A 20,141-nucleotide genomic window follows, 5' to 3' on the forward strand; every position below is an offset into this window, starting at 1 on the left:
TATTTTTGTGAAAAATATTTATGACTAAGAAATGGGTATAAACACAAGAAAAATACCTACTGTACACCCCCCCCCCCCAATACCCCCTACAGCAGGGTTCCTCAACCCTAATACCTCCTACAGCAGGGTTCTTCAACCCTAATACTCCTACAGCAGGGTTATTCAACCCTAATACCTCCTACAGCAGGGTTCTTCAACCCTAATACTCCTACAGCAGGGTTCTTCAACCCTAATACCCCCTACAGCAGGGTTATTCAACCCTAATACCCCCTACAGCAGGGTTCTTCAACCCTAATACTCCTACAGCAGGGTTATTCAACCCTAATACCCCCTACAGCAGGGTTCTTCAACCCTAATACTCCTACAGCAGGGTTATTCAACCCTAATACCTCCTACAGCAGGGTTATTCAACCCTAATACCCCCTACAGCAGGGTTCCTCAACCCTAATACTCTCTACAGCAGGGTTCCTCAACCCTAATACCCCAGCAGGGGTTCCTCAACCCTAATAATTCCTACAGCAGGGGTTCCTCAACCCTAATACCTCCTACAGCAGGGGTTCCTCAACCCTAATACCCCCTACAGCAGGGTTCCTCAACCCTAATACTCTCTACAGCAGGGTTCCTCAACCCTAATACCCCAGCAGGGGTTCCTCAACCCTAATACCTCCTACAGCAGGGTTATTCAACCCTAATACCCCCTACAGCAGGGTTCTTCAACCCTAATACTCCTACAGCAGGGTTATTCAACCCTAATACCTCCTACAGCAGGGTTATTCAACCCTAATACCCCCTACAGCAGGGTTCCTCAACCCTAATACCTCCTACAGCAGGGGTTCCTCAACCCTAATACCTCCTACAGCAGGGGTTCCTCAACCCTAATACCTCCTACAGCAGGGGTTCCTCAACCCTAATACCTCCTACAGCAGGGGTTCCTCAACCCTAATACCCCTTACAGCAGGGTTCCTCAACCCTAATACCTCCTACAGCAGGGGTTCCTCAACCCTAATACCTCCTACAGCAGGGGTTCCTCAACCCTAATACCCCCTACAGCAGGGTTCCTCAACCCTAATACTCTCTACAGCAGGGTTCCTCAACCCTAATACCCCAGCAGGGGTTCCTCAACCCTAATACCCCAGCAGGGGTTCCTCAACCCTAATAATTCCTACAGCAGGGTTCCTCAACCCTAATACTCTCTACAGCAGGGTTCCTCAACCCTAATACCCCAGCAGGGGTTCCTCAACCCTAATAATTCCTACAGCAGGGTTCCTCAACCCTAATAATTCCTACAGCAGGGTTCCTCAACCCTAATACCTCCTACAGCAGGGTTCCCCATCCCCACCCACAGTATCATAATAATCCCTACAGCAGGGTTCCTCAACCCTAATACTCTCTACAGCAGGGTTCCTCAACCCTAATACCCCAGCAGGGGTTCCTCAACCCTAATAATTCCTACAGCAGGGGTTCCTCAACCCTAATACCTCCTACAGCAGGGGTTCCTCAACCCTAATACCCCCTACAGCAGGGTTCCTCAACCCTAATACTCTCTACAGCAGGGTTCCTCAACCCTAATACCCCAGCAGGGGTTCCTCAACCCTAATACCTCCTACAGCAGGGTTATTCAACCCTAATACCCCCTACAGCAGGGTTCTTCAACCCTAATACTCCTACAGCAGGGTTATTCAACCCTAATACCTCCTACAGCAGGGTTATTCAACCCTAATACCCCCTACAGCAGGGTTCCTCAACCCTAATACCTCCTACAGCAGGGGTTCCTCAACCCTAATACCTCCTACAGCAGGGGTTCCTCAACCCTAATACCTCCTACAGCAGGGGTTCCTCAACCCTAATACCTCCTACAGCAGGGGTTCCTCAACCCTAATACCCCTTACAGCAGGGTTCCTCAACCCTAATACCTCCTACAGCAGGGGTTCCTCAACCCTAATACCTCCTACAGCAGGGGTTCCTCAACCCTAATACCCCCTACAGCAGGGTTCCTCAACCCTAATACTCTCTACAGCAGGGTTCCTCAACCCTAATACCCCAGCAGGGGTTCCTCAACCCTAATACCCCAGCAGGGGTTCCTCAACCCTAATAATTCCTACAGCAGGGTTCCTCAACCCTAATACTCTCTACAGCAGGGTTCCTCAACCCTAATACCCCAGCAGGGGTTCCTCAACCCTAATAATTCCTACAGCAGGGTTCCTCAACCCTAATAATTCCTACAGCAGGGTTCCTCAACCCTAATACCTCCTACAGCAGGGTTCCCCATCCCCACCCACAGTATCATAATAATCCCTACAGCAGGGTTCCCCAACCCTAATACCCCCTACAGCAGGGTTCCTCAACCCTAATAACTCCTACAGCAGGGTTCCTCAACCCTAATACCCCCTACAGCAGGGTTCCCCATCCCCACCCACAGTATCCTAATACCCCTACAGCAGGGTTCCCCAATCCTCACCCACAGTAGCCTAATACCCCTGCAGCAGGGTTCCCCAATACTCATCCACAGTACCCTAATACCCCTGCAGCAGGGTCCCCCAACAGTAGCCTAATACCCCTGCAGCAGGGTTCCCCAATCCTCACCCACAGTACCCTAATACCCCTGCAGCAGGGTTCCCCAACAGTAGCCTAATAATCCCTAAAGCAACTGTTTGACCTCAAATATGACACATTTGGCAAGCTCCTGTGTTTCCTATGGAGGTGTTGTGATGGGTCAGTAGGTCAGCCTATATGCATACAATGTGTATTCTGTGCTGCCTCTTGTGTAGTTCCTGATCCAAGTCAGAGGGTGGTCTGAGGATCCACTCTGTCTCCCAGTGCTGCTCCCTCTGTCTCTGTTCTAGAACACGCTGCCCTCAGAACAGCCTCAATTCATCAAGGCATGGACTCTACAAGGTGTCAAAAGGGGTTCCCTCAGTCAGGTATGCTGGTCCATGTTGACACCAATGCTTGCCACAGTTTGTGCTAAGTTGCCTGAATGTCCTTTGGGTGATGGCCCATTCTGGATACATACGGGAAACCGTTGAGCGTGAAAAACCCAGCAGAGTTGCGGTTCTTCACACCCGGCTTAGCACCTACTACCATACCCCCTTCAAAGGTATTTCAATCTTTTGTCTTGCCCATTCACCCTCTGAATAGCACACACACAATACATGTCTCAAGACTTAAAAATCCTTCTTTAACCTGTCTCCTCCCCTTCATCTACACTGATTGAAGTGGATTTAACAGGTGACATCAATAAGGGATCACAGCTTTCACCTGGATTCACCTGGTCAGTCTATACCATAGAAAGAGCAGGTGTTCTTAATGTTTTGTACACTCAGTTTTCGTATTGGAAGAAGGTATGGGTCATATTTAACATAATACATTTTTGTTTTACATTACTAGTCATGCTCTTTGGCAAGTTCTCCTGTTATTCCCAATATTAACGGTTTATGATCAAGAATCCAGTTCACCTCTCCTTTGGCTTCTGTAGCATCTGAGGAGCATTATGTAGAGGAGCATTATGTAGAGGAGCATTATGTAGAGGAGCATTATGTAGAGGAGCATTATGTAGAGGAGCATTATGTAGAGGAGCATTATGTAGAGGAGCATTATGTAGAGGAGCATTGTGAAGAGGAGCATTATGTAGAGGAGCATTATGTAGAGGAGCATTGTGAAGAGGAGCATTATGTAGAGGAGCATTATGTAGAGAAGCATTATGTAGAGAAGCATTATGTAGAGAAGCATTATGTAGAGGAGCATTGTGAAGAGGAGCATTATGTAGAGGAGCATTATGTTAGAGAAGCATTATGTAGAGGAGCATTATGTAGAGGAGCATTATGCAGAGGAGCATTATGTAGAGGAGCATTATGTAGAGGAGCATTATGAAGAGGAGCATTATGCAGAGGAGCATTATGTAGAGGAGCATTATGTAGAGGAGCATTATGTAGAGAAGTATTATGTAGAGGAGCATTATGTAGAGGAGCATTATGTAGAGGAGCATTATGTAGAGGAGCATTATGTAGAGGAGCATTATGTAGAGGAGCATTGTGAAGAGGAGCATTATGTAGAGGAGCATTATGTAGAGGAGCATTGTGAAGAGGAGCATTATGTAGAGGAGCATTATGTAGAGAAGCATTATGTAGAGAAGCATTATGTAGAGGAGCATTGTGAAGAGGAGCATTATGTAGAGGAGCATTATGTTAGAGAAGCATTATGTAGAGGAGCATTATGTAGAGGAGCATTGTGAAGAGGAGCATTATGTAGAGGAGCATTATGTAGAGAAGCATTGTGTAGAGGAGCATTGTGAAGAGGAGCATTATGTAGAGGAGCATTATGTAGAGGAGCATTATGTAGAGGAGCATTATGTAGAGGAGCATTATGTAGAGGAGCATTATGTTAGAGAAGCATTATGTAGAGGAGCATTATGTAGAGGAGCATTATGTAGAGGAGCATTATGTAGAGGAGCATTATGCAGAGGAGCATTATGCAGAGGAGCATTATGCAGAGGAGCATTATGCAGAGGAGCATTATGTTAGAGAAGCATTATGTAGAGGAGCATTATGTAGAGGAGCATTATGTAGAGGAGCATTATGCAGAGGAGCATTATGCAGAGGAGCATTATGTAGAGGAGCATTATGTTCACACAACAGTAATGAAGACGCAAGATTTCTCGTTCTACTCTCCTTTGAACCCACACAAAACACACTGTATCATGATCAAACCCCACACATACAGTGCATTCGGAAAGTGTTCAGAACCCTTGACAGTTTGTTACGTTACAGCCTTATTTTAAAATGAATTAAATAGTTTTTTCCCCCCTCATCAATCTACACACTATACTCCATAATGACGAAGCAAAAAAAGTATAGCTTTTTCTTGCGAATATATAAAATAATAAAATGGAAACATCACATTTACATATGTATTCAGACCCTTTATTCAGTACTTTGTTGTAGCACCTTTGACAGCTATTACAGCCTAGAATCTTCTTGGGTAGGACGCTACAAGCTTGACACACCTGGTTCTGGGTACTTCTCCCATTCTCTGCAGATCCTCTAAAGCTCTGTCAAATTGGATGGGGAGCGTCGCTGCACAGCTATTTTCAGGTCTCTCCAGAGATATTTGATCGGGTTCAAGTCTGGAGTCTGGCTGGGCCACTCAAGGACATTCAGAGACTTGTTCCGAAGCCACTCCTGCATTGTCTTGGTTGTGTGCTTAGGGTCGTTATCCTGTTGGAAGGTGAACCTTCGCACCAGTATGAAGTCCTGAGCGCTTTGGAGCAGGTTTTTATCAAGGATCTCTCTGTACTTTGCTCCCTTCATTGTTCCCTTGATCCTTACTAGTCTCCCAGTCCCTGCCGCTGAAAAACATCTCCACAGCATGATGCTGTCACCACCATGCTTTACCGTAGGGATGGTGCCAGGTTTCCTCCAGACATGACGCTTGGCATTCAGGCCAAAAAGTTAAATCTTGGTTTCATCAGATCAGAGACTCTTGTTTCTCATAGTCAGTCTTTAGGTGCCTTTTGGCAAACTCCAAGCGGGCTGTCATGTTCCTTTTACGGAGGAGTGGCTTCCGTCTGGCCACTCTACCATAAAGGCCTGATTGGTGGAGTGCTGCAGAGATGGTTGTCCTTCTGGAAGATTCTCCCATCTCCACAGAGGAACTCTGGAGCTCTGTCAGTGATCATCGGGTTCTTGGTCACTTCCCTGACCAAGGCCCTTCTCCCCCAAATGCTCAGTTTGGCCGGGCGGCCAGCTCTAGGAGGAGTCTTGGTGGTTCCAAATTTCTTCCATTTAAGAATGATTGAGGCCAGTGTGTTCTTTGGGACCTTCAGTGCTGCAGAAATGTTTTGGTACCCTTCCCCAGATATGTGCCTCGACAAAATCCTGTCTCGGAGCTCTACGGACAATTCCTTTGACCTCATGGCTTGGTTTTTGCTCTGACATGCACTGTCAACTGTGGGACCTTATATAGACACGTGTGTGCCTTTCCAAATCATGTCCAATCAATATAATTTACGACAGGTGGACTCCAATCGAGTTGTAGAAACATCTCAAGGATGATCCATGGAAACAGGATGCACCTGAGCTCAATTTCGAGTCTCATAGCAAAGGGTCTGAATACTTATGTAAATAAGGTATGTTATATTTTTTGATAAATTTGCAAACATTTCTAAAAACGTATCACTTGGTCATTATGAGGTGGTATTGTTTGTAGATTGATGAGGAACAATTTTTATTTGATCAATTTTAGAATAAGTTTGTAACGTAACAAAATGTGGAAAAAAGTCAAGGGGTCTGAATACTTTCTGAATGCACCGTACAGTACTACCAAAAAAGAACAGCCTTATCTGTGCGCAGTTTTACAGTCACATTTTAGATAGACTGCTGCTCTGAGAGAAGAAAGCATGTACTGTCTTGATAGATCTTAATTCTGGTACACGTTCTCTTTCAAACAGACATGCACACACTTCAAAGCAAAACCTTGGTATTGTCTTCAGAAGAAGCTCTCTCCTCTGAGAGTGGACTCGGCAGCAGCTTGGAGCAGCAGCTGCAGTGAATGTAGTGACATGTTGAACAGGTGCAGTTTACAGCCCTATGCAGGTCAAATGTGATTACATCTAATCATCCCTCCCTCTCTTTTCAAGGGAAACTGGTGTCGCAACTGCTCAGAGAGAGAGAGAGAGAGAGCGAGGACAAATTAATTCTTATAGGTACAGTATATTGTGAGCCTGGTAAAACATAATATCAGAATGAGAAAAAAGCCACTGACTTGACACTGTCCCTGTACAAATCATTGTTTGGGTCAGCTAATTGGCTTGACACACTGATGGCTGGCTTACGGCCACATATAACTGGTTCGTGCCATGATGGCAGAGTTAAGTTAGTTGTCATAAACCACCGACATCAGCTATCATGACTGATCATCATGCATATCCAGAGGGTCACAGTTATGTATGTTAAAAATACACACATTTATCAGTTATAAATACAGTATTGTGAACATGCATGGTAATACATAATATAAATTACAGCATAGTGGTAATACATAATATCAGAATAACAAAAAAAAGCAACACTGAACCATGCATGAGAACACCAGCTGTTCCAGACAACTGTGTGATCTCGCTCTCCGTAGCCGATGTGAGTAAGACCTTTAAACAGGTTAACATTTACAAGGTCGCGGGGCCAGACAGATTACAAGGACGCATACGCTGACCAGCTGGCCAGCTGGCAAGTGTCTTCACTGATCATTTTCAACCTCAAGTCTGTAATACCTGTAATAAGTTTCAAGCAGACCACCATAGTCCCTGTGCCCAAGAACACCAAGGTAACCTGTCTAAATTATTATCGACCCGTAGCACTCCCATCTGAAGCCATGAAATCTTCCAGCCATCTTCCAACCATCTCTGCAGCACTCCACCAATCAGCCCTTTATGGTAGAGTGGCCTGACGGAAGCCTCCTCAGTAAAAGCCTCCCAGGCCTCCCGAGTGGCGCACCGGTCTAAGTCACTGCATTGCAGTGGTAGAGACATCACTACAGACCCTGGTTCGTTCCCAGGCTGTGTCACAACCGCCTGTGAGTCCCATAGGGCAGCGCACAATTGGCCCAGTGTGGTCCGGGTTAGGGGAAGGTTTGGCCGAGGGGGTAGGCAGTCATTGTAAATAAGAATTTGTTCTTAAATGACTTACCTAGTAAAAAAAATGTTAAATATTGTTAAATCCTTTGAATGTGTCTGTCTGCATATTTCAAGATATGGCATTTGGGGGTTTAGTGAGATACCCGATGGGTTCGGCGATTCTCATCTTGAAAAACACATACTAAAAACTTGGAAATGAATCAATCCACCATCATTAACACAATGGGAACTATCTATGATTTATTATTTCAATATTGAAAGTGCCTGGGCTACAGAGAAACAAAATGGTGCAGTTTCAGGCCATGTGGCAAACAAGGCAGACACTAGGGATGGGTGTGTGAGCATGCGGGTCTGGGCAGGGGAAATGTAGTAGTTGTTTGTGTTTGTCTATAAATTGTTGTGTGTGTATTTGGTGTGGGGAAAAAAATGGAGGGAAATTATGTGTTAGTGCTGAGCTAAAACAAAAATGTGCCCCTTGAGAATAGATTGACAAACCGTGTTCTAATGGGATGTGTACAGTAAACACAGGTTAAACTGGGTGACGGTGGTATCGTGCAGGGATGGATACAACGCCTGCGTCCCTGTTGTCTCTCCTTTCTCCCCAAGAGTGCACTTGAACACTCCCCTTCATAATCTCTGAACAGAAATCACTGGTATATGGAAACTTCCTAGCCCCATGCCAACCCCAATCTAATGCTTTTACATTTGTGGGGTGTAGTGAACGAGTGCTCACTTCAGGAGAAAGGAGATGTTATTGGGATGCAAACAGGTGTAGAAGAGTGCAGAGAGTGACTGGGATCTTTATCACCACCTGGGGGCAGTATTAGCTTGTCCTTCAAACATGTCCTTTACGGTTACTGGGTGAATGAATTGGTGTTCTGGGGGCACACGGTCCTAAGTTTCCATGGGTGGCAACCCAGTGCAGCCCAATCCAGCTCTGCAAAGCACAGCCAAGCCTGCCCTGGATCAGTCCATCTCAGTCCAGTCCAGCCTGACGCTGTCACTTTAAGAAGACGAGGTACAATGCCATCGACAGACAGGTTATAGCCACAGCATGGTGGAGTCTGGTCCCAATCACTGCAGCTGAGAGGCAGAAAGACAGAGAGAGAGAGAAAGAGAGATAAGAAGATAGAGGGGGAGAGAGGAAGAGTGAGATTGAGGAGAGGGATACAGAGTGGAGAGATGGACAGAGAGAAACAGGAAGATGGAGAGAGAACATGGGAGAAAAAAAGACAGACAGTCTCTGCTTCAGACTATGGTGAAGCTGTAGTAGTGAACCTCTCTGCTTCAGACTATGGTGAAGCTGTAGTAGTGAACCTCTCTGCTTCAGACTATGGTGAAGCTGTAGTAGTGAACCTCTCTGCTTCAGACTATGGTGAAGCTGTAGTAGTGAACCTCTCTGCTTCAGACTATGGTGAAGCTGTAGTAGTGAACCTCTCTGCTTCAGACTATGGTGAAGCTGTAGTAGTGAACCTCTCTGCTTCAGACTATGGTGAAGCTGTAGTAGTGAACCTCTCTGCTTCAGACTATGGTGAAGCTGTAGTAGTGAACCTCTCTGCTTCAGACTATGGTGAAGCTGTAGTAGTGAACCTCTCTGCTTCAGACTATGGTGAAGCTGTAGTAGTGAACCTCTCTGCTTCAGACTATGGTGAAGCTGTAGTAGTGAACCTCTCTGCTTCAGACTATGGTGAAGCTGTAGTAGTGGACCTCTCTGCTTCAGACTATGGTGAAGCTGTAGTAGTGGACCTCTGCTTCACTGTGGTGAATCTGTAGTAGTGAACCTCTCTGCTTCAGACTATGGTGAAGCTGTAGTAGTGAACCTCTCTGCTTCAGACTATGGTGAAGCTGTAGTAGTGGACCTCTCTGCTTCACTGTGGTGAAGCTGTAGTAGTGAACCTCTCTGCTTCAGACTATGGTGAAGCTGTAGTAGTGAACCTCTCTGCTTCAGACTATGGTGAAGCTGTAGTAGTGGACCTCTCTGCTTCAGACTATGGTGAAGCTGTAGTAGTGGACCTCTGCTTCACTGTGGTGAATCTGTAGTAGTGAACCTCTCTGCTTCAGACTATGGTGAAGCTGTAGTAGTGAACCTCTCTGCTTCAGACTATGGTGAAGCTGTAGTAGTGAACCTCTCTGCTTCAGACTATGGTGAAGCTGTAGTAGTGAACCTCTCTGCTTCAGACTATGGTGAAGCTGTAGTAGTGAACCTCTCTGCTTCAGACTATGGTGAAGCTGTAGTAGTGAACCTCTCTGCTTCAGACTATGGTGAAGCTGTAGTAGTGAACCTCTCTGCTTCAGACTATGGTGAAGCTGTAGTAGTGAACCTCTCTGCTTCAGACTATGGTGAAGCTGTAGTAGTGGACCTCTCTGCTTCAGACTATGGTGAAGCTGTAGTAGTGGACCTCTGCTTCACTGTGGTGAATCTGTAGTAGTGAACCTCTCTGCTTCAGACTATGGTGAAGCTGTAGTAGTGAACCTCTCTGCTTCAGACTATGGTGAAGCTGTAGTAGTGGACCTCTCTGCTTCACTGTGGTGAAGCTGTAGTAGTGAACCTCTCTGCTTCAGACTATGGTGAAGCTGTAGTAGTGAACCTCTCTGCTTCAGACTATGGTGAAGCTGTAGTAGTGAACCTCTCTGCTTCAGACTATGGTGAAGCTGTAGTAGTGAACCTCTCTGCTTCAGACTATGGTGAAGCTGTAGTAGTGAACCTCTGCTTTAGAATATGGTGAAGCTGTAGTAGTGGACCTCTCTGCTTCACTGTGGTGAAGCTGTAGCATAGCTCTTTGATTGTAGTCAGAAACACATAACCAGTATTTATATTCCATTGTTCTATTACATAGATGAACCATTGACAGATTGATTGATTGATGTCTTACCTTTATAGAACACCCCCCACACTCCCTTCTTCTCAGAAAGTAGCCAACTGTTTAAGCGAGGCACCTTCTTGAGGTACGCACACGTACAGATGTACAGAAGCCCAAACACCACAATCCCATCGAACGAGTACACTGACGGGTGGAGAAGAGAAGATAATAATAATTTGGTTTGAAGATGACATCTGTAGACATGGCTGGTTATTCAATATTCAAAAGATTAACTAGCATTACTTAGGATAGTTGAATATTTCAATGACAACAATAGTTTGACAGATTGCATCTTGATGTAGCTAGCACACAATAACGTTGAGGTCTACAGCAATGGTAAAAAAAAATAAAACATTGCCAATTAAACCTGTTCGACAGGTAGGCTACACTTGATACCTGTGTGGAACCACAGCTAGATACCATTACAAACAATTGTCACTTATGTTAATATAATGTACAAAAGCAGTGTTGCATAGATGGCTGTAGGAGCCAGTAAACTGGCCACCAAACATCACATAGATAGGTAGGTAGCCAGATACTAGCCAGATACAACTAGCCCTGGATCAAATCTCTCAGTTCCATTACACAAGCGTCATTGGACAAACGAGTCTTCTGTAAAGGGTTTTGGTAAGAGCCTAAATGTTCAGTCTGAACATTAACACGCATCGCTTGCGGTAAGGTTTGGGAGCATATGGATCGTATCTATAATATGGGCGAGAAATAATTTTCAAAAAACTAAATATTGACACACAGCTTGATAGGAGTAGGGTTCCCATATGTCCATGTTATAGCGCTTGTTTACGGAGAAGACGTGAGTGGACTATTGTACCTGTGCTAATTCGTTATCTGCTTCTCCGGACACCTTTGTGTCAACGGAAGACAGACACCATAAATGTGTTGGAAATGTAAAATAGTGTTGACTGCAACTGTTAAAACAGTGTACAGTAACCACTTAATTTGTTTTTTGTTGTTGTTGATGATGTATTAACGTAGAGGGTTGTTTCTAGAATCGATTCCCGTTTAGATGGGAGTATTCGGCTGTTTAGGCTTCCAGAGCCAATTCGCCATTTAAACAGAACATGTAAGGTCCCATTAGGCTCCTTCACTCCAATACTGGCCTATAGCTAACGTTAGATAGCCACCAACTGGACGTATCCTTGCCCAGAACTAGTTTTTGGTTCCAAATTGACCATGCACTTTTTATGTTCATAAATTCGTTATCTAATTGATGTTGGCTGGCGACGGTCTGCAGCCACGTCACCAGAAATCTATGCTAGTTACAAAAGTAGCAGAAATTAAATCAGAGCTAACTAACGTCCGTCCAGCCAGACAGCCAATGTCTACTTCTTTCCTTTCAAAACAGTGCATCTCCTGCAAGATTACCTATAAAATGACACACGTCTCATCAAACTGACCATTTGTCATGTTTGCAGTTTGCTGTTATCCAAGACTGTGTCGAATTCTCAGGTATTTTCAATCATCCATGTTGTTAAATGTTGTCCTCCCTTCCCTGTGACAGGCAGCAGCCAGGATGACCAATCAAGCGACGTATCCGGATTCATCAGGACAGAGCAATGGAACTCGGATATTGTTAGGAACAGAGGCCAACTGTGTGTGTAATGTTTTTTATGAAGTATTTCAAAATTTGAATTTGTAATCGATGGTCTCCTCCACATTAAAGGGACAATTCACTCCAAAATCAAAGTTTGTCAAATGGTTTCAGACCTCAAAGGTCGTCTTATGTCCCAGCCAGTTGTGTATCAAATATAAACGAAACCTGCAACAATTTCAATGATTTTACTGAGTTCAATATAAGGAAATCAGTCAATTGAAATAAATTCATTAGATGCTAATGGATTTCACATGACAGGGTAGGGCTAGGGGAGCCATGCCCAGCCAATCAGAATTCATTTTCCCCACAAAAGGGCTTTATTACAGAAATTATAGAGAGGTGAAGAAGCCGGATGTGGAGGTCCAGGGCTTGTGTGTGTAACAGTATAACTTTAGACCGTACCCTCGCTCATACCCGGGACCCTCTGCACACATCAACAACAGCCACCCACGAAGCATCGTTACCCATCGCTCCACAAAAGCCGCGGCCCTTGCAGAGCAAGGGGAACCACTTTTTTATTATTTTATTTTTTTATTTTATTTTTTATTAATTTCAAATCAATACATAAAGCACATGAGGGAACACAAGCATACATAGATTACAAACAATAGACAATCGAGCTAGGGGGTACAATATCACATTACAATTACACAAGGACCTTAAGGGACATGCATATACTTACAATTCTAACAGCTTTTTTGTTAGTAGAGCATTTAACTGTCTTAAAATACAGTTCAATTTCTTTTTGTAGGGTACGAAAATGTGGTTTTCTGTTTGTAAATTTACATTTGTGTATATGAAATTTGGCCAAAAGAATAATGAAATTAATTACATAAAAATGATTCCGCTTATTTCTATTGTATGTAAAGAATCCAAACAGTACATCTCTCCACAATAGTGTAAAATCTTCATAAATAGCAAGGGGAACCACTACTTCAAGGTCTCAGAGCAAGTGACGTCACCGATTGAAACGCTATTTAGCATGCACCACCGCTAACTAAGCTAGCTATTTCACATCCGTTACACGTGGTAACACCTGGTCTGTGGTTGTGAGGCCGGTTGGACGTACTGCCAAATTCTCTAAAATGACATTGGAGGTGGCTTAAGTTAGAGATTTGAACGTTCAATTCGCTGGCAAGAGCTCTGTTGGACATTCCTGCAGTCAGCATGCCAATTGCACGCTCCCTCAAAAACTGTGGCATAATGTTGGGTTTTTCAGGGGCTTTTATTGTCCTCAGCACAAGGTGCATCTGTGTAATGATCATGCTGTTTAATCAGCTTCTTGATATGACACACCTGTCAGGTGTATCGATTTCCTTTTTGGATGTTTATTATCCACCTGGACACTAGGTGGCTGAATGCACATATAATTGTTGTGAACGCCATTATACCAAAGAATAAGAAGGTGGATGATTGTCTTGGCAAAGGAGAACCGCTCACTAACAGGGATGTAAACACAATGGGAGAGAAACCAGCTTTTTGTGCATATGGAACATTTCTGGGATCTTTTATTTCAGCTCGTGAAACATGGGACCAACACTTTACAGGTTGCATTTATATTTTTGTTCAGTATATATAGCAAAAGAAATAGGGTGTAATGAGTGTCTTTGATATAAACGTATAGGATACATAGGCTAATCAGTACTTGTTACCGAATTAAATGAACAGTTAATACCTACTCTTACTGCAAGTAAAAATGAATGCAGAATGCTTGTCCCAGGGCAATTCAAAATATAGGAGGACCATCACGATAGTAAGGAATCATACACTTTGAAGGGTTTGGTCATCATAAGATTTGTGCTTTAATATATATATTGTGGCAACGCGCAAATATCTATCACTCTATTTCACAGGGCTATTTAATTAATGTCAACATATTACGTAGCCTGCAGTAAAAAGAGATTAGGAATCCCCACAGCGGGATTTCCCCAGCTACTAAACTCAAATCGCGCGAGAAGTGAGAATCGGGACGGGAGCGCGCTTCGTCTTTGACGGAGCGAGAATTATGTTCAGTTTAGGTCCTCTTCAACACAAGAAACAGATTGGAATCTGCATAGAGGGAAATCTACTGTAGCTCGCTGACTGAACGTGTTGTTTTAGGAGTCTGCTGTCCTCAAAGAGACTCATATATAGTGCACGGGATAACGTTTGCACCGTTGCACTGCCCGGAATGCGCGAGATCCAATTTATGTATTGGTTGGGTCAACAATAGTTCTCGTTGTATTGAGTTTTTAGTTTTCAGAGAGGCTCTACTGCCACGCGAAGGAGGAAACCGAAGTTACCACTGGCTTGTTTGTCTCGTAGTCTCTGAATTCTGCAGGAATGTCTCACAAGGAGAGACCCACTTTCTACAGACAGGAGCTGAACAAAACGATATGGGAGGTCCCGGAGCGGTATCAATCCCTGTCCCCGGTCGGCTCTGGAGCCTATGGATCAGTCTGGTAAATACCGTGCATTATAACAATATCTCAGAGGACTATAGAGTTGACTGTTGCATAACAAATATCAGAGTTGGCTGAGGTTTAACCTAACGCCCAACCCCATAGTTATAGGGCCTGGGGAAATTCAAAGCTTGCTCAATCTACTGTGATGATCTACCAATAAACGATAGCATCAGTGTAGCAATATGCAAATGCATCAAATCACAAATCGTGCAGGGAATCTACAAAGTTTCAGCCAGTGTAACAATTTATTAGACTAATGTTACTCAAACCAGATTGTTGTCCTACTGCACGCTTCGGGGTGCCTCGGGTTTGTCTCGGATTATCTTTGTTTTTGTGCTGATCAAAACATTTTTGTTTGACGGATGTTTTTCATGGCGCACAACATCCTGTAAACAAACATAGATTGTCATTTGCGAGAAGTTAGCTGCCAGAAGAAAGGCTATTCACTATTGACTCTCAAGTAAACATTAAAGGCACAATCGAAATAGTTTTCGAGGAATTTGTTAAATGGTGCAGATTGTTATTGTTAACACAGCCTACTTATCGGTGAGAACGCAGTGTGCCAATGAGTGCACGCACGTATCGCATGTCGTTGCCAGCAGCACATAAACAACAAAGCTAATGCATCATCTGTCAAGATTGTAGAATCAGAATGTGTAGCCTACATGGTTCTGGCGTCTATCTCCAAAATGTTGGATAACAATAAGTGTGTTTTCAACTGTGACGTCTGTATCTTGCTGGTTCGAATCCCCGAGCCGACTTGATGAAAAATCTTCCGATGTGCGTGCTCTTTGAGCATGGCACTTAACCCTAATTGCTCCTGTAAATTGTTCCATATAAGAGCCTCTGCTAAATGACTAGGGTCATAAAAATGATTAGTGTTCTAAATGGAACAAAATTTTCTGCATGGTTTTTACAAGCTATACATAGGCTATTAGATTTGTCCCACATTATGTTTCTTGATCTTGGCTAATTCATTGTGCTTTGCGCCTGTATGTAAGCTTAACGTGACCGAAACTGAACTTAAGCTTCTAGTTACATCACCCCTGTGCCCAATAGCCCTTTGCCTCCTTTAACATCCATGCATGTTCGTTCTAGTACTCCACTCCAAGCCAGCAGTGTGTGTGACTGACAGTAAGTCACATGGTATTCGGGCAGAGGCTTACATTTGTATACAATCAAGTCACCCTGTTATGCGTGGGAATACTTAAAAAGATTTCCTAAATGAAAATGACTTAGCTGATTTCCTGGTGTTTTTAGTCGTTGATGTCCAATAGTAATACAAAATTTAAGAAACATTTGGCTCAGACTTTGGGGGGGATTCTAGAATGATGTCATAATTACCCATTGTGTCTACAGGGATGAGTCATAGCCTCAAGCTTAGGTAGCCTACACTCCTCAGCACTGATTTAGTTTAGTCATCCTATTCAATGTCCCTTTGACAAGAAGACCTCATTATTATGTACTATTATTACTTAATCCTCGTGCCCTTGGAGAATAGTTATTTTCTCTTCTGGACAGGATAAGTGTGTGTGTGTCACTACTGGGTTGTTTTGTACAGTAGCAGCTACAGATGTCTCATTTTGCTTTCAGTTGGAGAATGATGCTTTGACCGTCTGTCACTGGGTGGTCATTCTATAAAGGACTATGTTAAGGGTGATTTATCATCAGAAAGTGAGAAGCAACTGAACTGATTAGCAAATATATGAGATGTTTAGGGATAGTGGTAAGGGTAGCTGCAAGGCTTAATTTAATGTTAGTTTAGCTAACCTCAGAATGTCTCTCTCAGTATGATAACCACATGTTGATGACCTGCTGCATCTCTGCTCTCCTCGACACAGCATATGTATACTGAGTTAATGAAGTGGTGAGAGAGGCAGTAGTAAACAGTATAATGGGAGAGTAGTGAGGTATTAATAGACTAACTCTACCTCCTCCCAGTTGTCTTGGCTGTTCAAATCACTAAGAACTTAAAAGGATCCACGCGCACAGAAGGTGTGACCGTGCTTCTTCCCCCTCAGGATGTTGAAAAGGTTTGGCTTGGGCCCTCAAATCATCAAAAGGTTATCCAGCTACACCACTGAGAGCATCTTGACTGGCTGCATCACCCCTTGGTATGGCAATAACACCGCCCTCGATCGCATGGCACTACAGTGGGGAGTGAGGACAGCCCAGTATGTCACTGGGGACGAGCTCCCTGCCTCATCCAGGACCTCTGTATCAGGCGGTGTGAAAGGAAGGCCTGGGGAAAATCGTTAGACTCCAGCCACCCAAACCACAGACTGTTCTCTCTGCTGCCGCACGACAAGCGGTACCGGTGACACAGACTGTTCTCTCTGCTGCCGCACGACAAGCGGTACCGGTGACACAGACTGTTCTCTCTGCTTCCGCACGGCAAGCGGTACCGGTGACACAGACTGTTCTCTCTGCTTCCGCACGGCAAGCGGTACCGGTGACACAGACTGTTCTCTCTGCTTCCGCACGGCAAGCGGTACCGGTGACACCAACAGGCTCCTGAACAACTTCTATCCCCAAGCCATAAGGCTACTAAATAGCTAACAAATGACTACAGAGACTGAGTTGACAGTGGTATTTTATTAGTCTCTGTGCACACTCACACGGCCCTACACACTCACACGGCCCTACACACCTCACACGGCCCTACACACCTCACACGGCCCTACACACCTCACACGGCCCTACACACCTCACACGGCCCTACACACCTCACACACACTCTCACTCATACACACTCACACGGCCTTACACACTCACACGGCCTTACACACTCACACGGCCCTACACACACACAAACACTCACTCCATCATTTGCTCACACACATAATATGCACCAACATTTATACTGACTCTATACACCCACACCCACACCCACTCGCATACAATCATCATGGTGTTCTGTTTATCATATCCTGATTCCGAGTCACCTTTCCTCTATACATATTAACCAGTATCCCTGCACATTGTAAATACACTACTGGAACTGACCCTGTATAAAGTATGCTTACATACTTTGTGTTCTTCTTATTTCTTATTTTTAAATCTTGTGTGTTTTATTCTACCTTGTTATATTTAGTAATACGGCAAGCGGTACCAGAGCGCCAAGTCCAGGACCAAAAGGCTCCTTAACAGCTTCTACCCCCAAGCTATAATACTGCTGCTACCACAAGGCTCTGCTACCACAAGGCAAGCGGTACCAGAGTGCCAAGTCCAGGACCAAAAGGCTCCTTAACAGCTTCTTCTTTCATTTGACCCCTTTTTCTCCCCAGTTTCGTGGTATCCAATTGGTAGTTACAGTCTCGTCTCATCGCTGCAACTCCTGTATGGACTCGGGAGAGGTCGAAGGTCGAAACACAATGCTCACTTAACCAACCGCACCAATGTGTCAGAGGAAACACCGTACACCTGGCGACCGTGTCAGCGTGCACTGTGCCCGGCCCACCACAGGAGTCGCTAGCGTCCAATGGGCCAAGGACTCCCTGCCGGCCTAACCCTTCAGTAACCCGCACGGCGCTGGGCCAATTGTGCACCACCCCATGGCTCTTCCGGCTGCGACAGAGCCTGGACTCAAATCCAGAATCTCTAGTGGCACAGCTTGCAGTGCCTCACAGCTTCTACCCCCAAGCCAGAAGACTGCTGAACAATTAATCAAATGGCCACTCAGACTATTTACATAGATCCCCCCCCCAACACACACACACTTATTTTTACACTGCTGCTACTCCCTGTTTATTATCTATACATAGTCACTTTACCCCTTCCTACATGTACAAATTACCTCAACTAACCTGTACCCCCGCACATTGACTCCGTACCCATACCCCCTGTATATAGCCTGACTAACCAGTACCCCTGCACATTGACTCCGTACCCATACCCCTTGTATATAGCCTGACTAACCTGTACCCCTGCACATTGACTCCGTACCCATACCCCCTGTATATAGCCTGACTAACCTGTACCCCTGCACATTGACTCCGTACCCATACCCCCTGTATATAGCCTGACTAACCAGTACCCCTGCACATTGACTCCGTACCCATACCCCCTGTATATAGCCTGACTAACCAGTACCCCTGCACATTGACTCCGTACCCATACCCCCTGTATATAGCCTGACTAACCAGTACCCCCGCACATTGACTCCGTACCCATACCCCTTGTATATAGCCTGACTAACCAGTACCCCCGCACATTGACTCCGTACCCATACCCCCTGTATATAGCCTGACTAACCAGTACCCCCGCACATTGACTCCGTACCCATACCCCCTGTATATAGCCTGACTAACCAGTACCCCCGCACATTGACTCCGTACCCATACCCCTTGTATATAGCCTGACTAACCTGTACCCCTGCACATTGACTCCGTACCCATACCCCCTGTATATAGCCTGACTAACCTGTACCCCCGCACATTGACTCCGTACCCATACCCCCTGTATATAGCCTGACTAACCAGTACCCCCGCACATTGACTCCGTACCCATACCCCCTGTATATAGCCTGACTAACCAGTACCCCCGCACATTGACTCCGTACCCATACCCCTTGTATATAGCCTGACTAACCTGTACCCCTGCACATTGACTCCGTACCCATACCCCCTGTATATAGCCTGACTAACCTGTACCCCCGCACATTGACTCCGTACCCATACCCCCTGTATATAGCCTGACTAACCTGTACCCCTGCACATTGACTCCGTACCCATACCCCCTGTATATAGCCTGACTAACCAGTACCCCTGCACATTGACTCCATACCCATACCCCCTGTATATAGCCTGACTAACCAGTACCCCCGCACATTGACTCCGTACCCATACCCCCTGTATATAGCCTGACTAACCAGTACCCCTGCACATTGACTCCGTACCCATACCCCCTGTATATAGCCTGACTAACCTGTACCCCCGCACATTGACTCCGTACCCATACCCCCTGTATATAGCCTGACTAACCTGTACCCCTGCACATTGACTCCGTACCCATACCCCCTGTATATAGCCTGACTAACCTGTACCCCTGCACATTGACTCCGTACCCATACCCCCTGTATATAGCCTGACTAACCTGTACCCCTGCACATTGACTCCGTACCCATACCCCCTGTATATAGCCTGACTAACCTGTACCCCTGCACATTGACTCCGTACCCATACCCCCTGTATATAGCCTGACTAACCTGTACCCCTGCACATTGACTCCGTACCCATACCCCCTGTATATAGCCTGACTAACCAGTACCCCCGCACATTGACTCCGTACCCATACCCCTTGTATATAGCCTGACTAACCAGTACCCCTGCACATTGACTCCGTACCCATACCCCTTGTATATAGCCTGACTAACCTGTACCCCTGCACATTGACTCCGTACCCATACCCCCTGTATATAGCCTGACTAACCAGTACCCCCGCACATTGACTCCGTACCCATACCCCCTGTATATAGCCTGACTAACCAGTACCCCCGCACATTGACTCCGTACCCATACCCCCTGTATATAGCCTGACTAACCTGTACCCCTGCACATTGACTCCGTACCCATACCCCCTGTATATAGCCTGACTAA

General features: G+C 45.2%; 2 protein-coding genes across 6 annotated transcripts in view; one reads left to right on the forward strand and one right to left on the reverse strand.

Moving 5' to 3' along the window:
* Nucleotides 1-7,841: 7,841 nt before the first annotated feature.
* LOC110494760 (protein kish-B) lies at nt 7,842-12,061 on the reverse strand. The gene is made up of 3 exons (XM_021570090.2): nt 11,904-12,061; nt 10,501-10,632; nt 7,842-8,710 (listed from the first exon to the last, which is right to left on the reverse strand). The coding sequence occupies exons 1-3, from the start codon at nt 11,911-11,913 to the stop codon at nt 8,628-8,630; spliced, it is 225 nt and encodes a 74-aa protein (XP_021425765.1). The 5' UTR covers nt 11,914-12,061; the 3' UTR covers nt 7,842-8,627.
* A 1,505-nt stretch (nt 12,062-13,566) lies between these two features.
* The window catches only part of LOC110494762 (mitogen-activated protein kinase 14A), a 33,706-nt gene continuing 27,131 nt past the window's right edge, over nt 13,567-20,141 (forward strand). Inside the window, exons 1-2 of one of the 5 annotated variants that reach the window (XM_036950813.1) lie at nt 13,567-13,647; nt 14,405-14,541. In XM_036950813.1, coding sequence (XP_036806708.1) covers nt 13,588-13,647; nt 14,405-14,541 — 197 coding nt within the window. In that variant the 5' untranslated portion in view covers nt 13,567-13,587. The other 4 variants (XM_036950815.1, XM_036950817.1, XM_036950814.1 and 1 more) reach the window with 4 other exon arrangements.

The sequence above is a fragment of the Oncorhynchus mykiss genome, chromosome 17 (assembly GCF_013265735.2).
Source record: "Oncorhynchus mykiss isolate Arlee chromosome 17, USDA_OmykA_1.1, whole genome shotgun sequence".
Classification (NCBI taxonomy): domain Eukaryota; kingdom Metazoa; phylum Chordata; class Actinopteri; order Salmoniformes; family Salmonidae; genus Oncorhynchus; species Oncorhynchus mykiss.

Coding starts and splice junctions, on each gene's coding strand:
- LOC110494760 (XM_021570090.2), bottom strand. Junction 8,711..10,500: donor GTGGGGGGTGTTCTATAAAG/GTAAGACATCAA, acceptor TCTGCCTCTCAG/CTGCAGTGATTGGGACCAGA.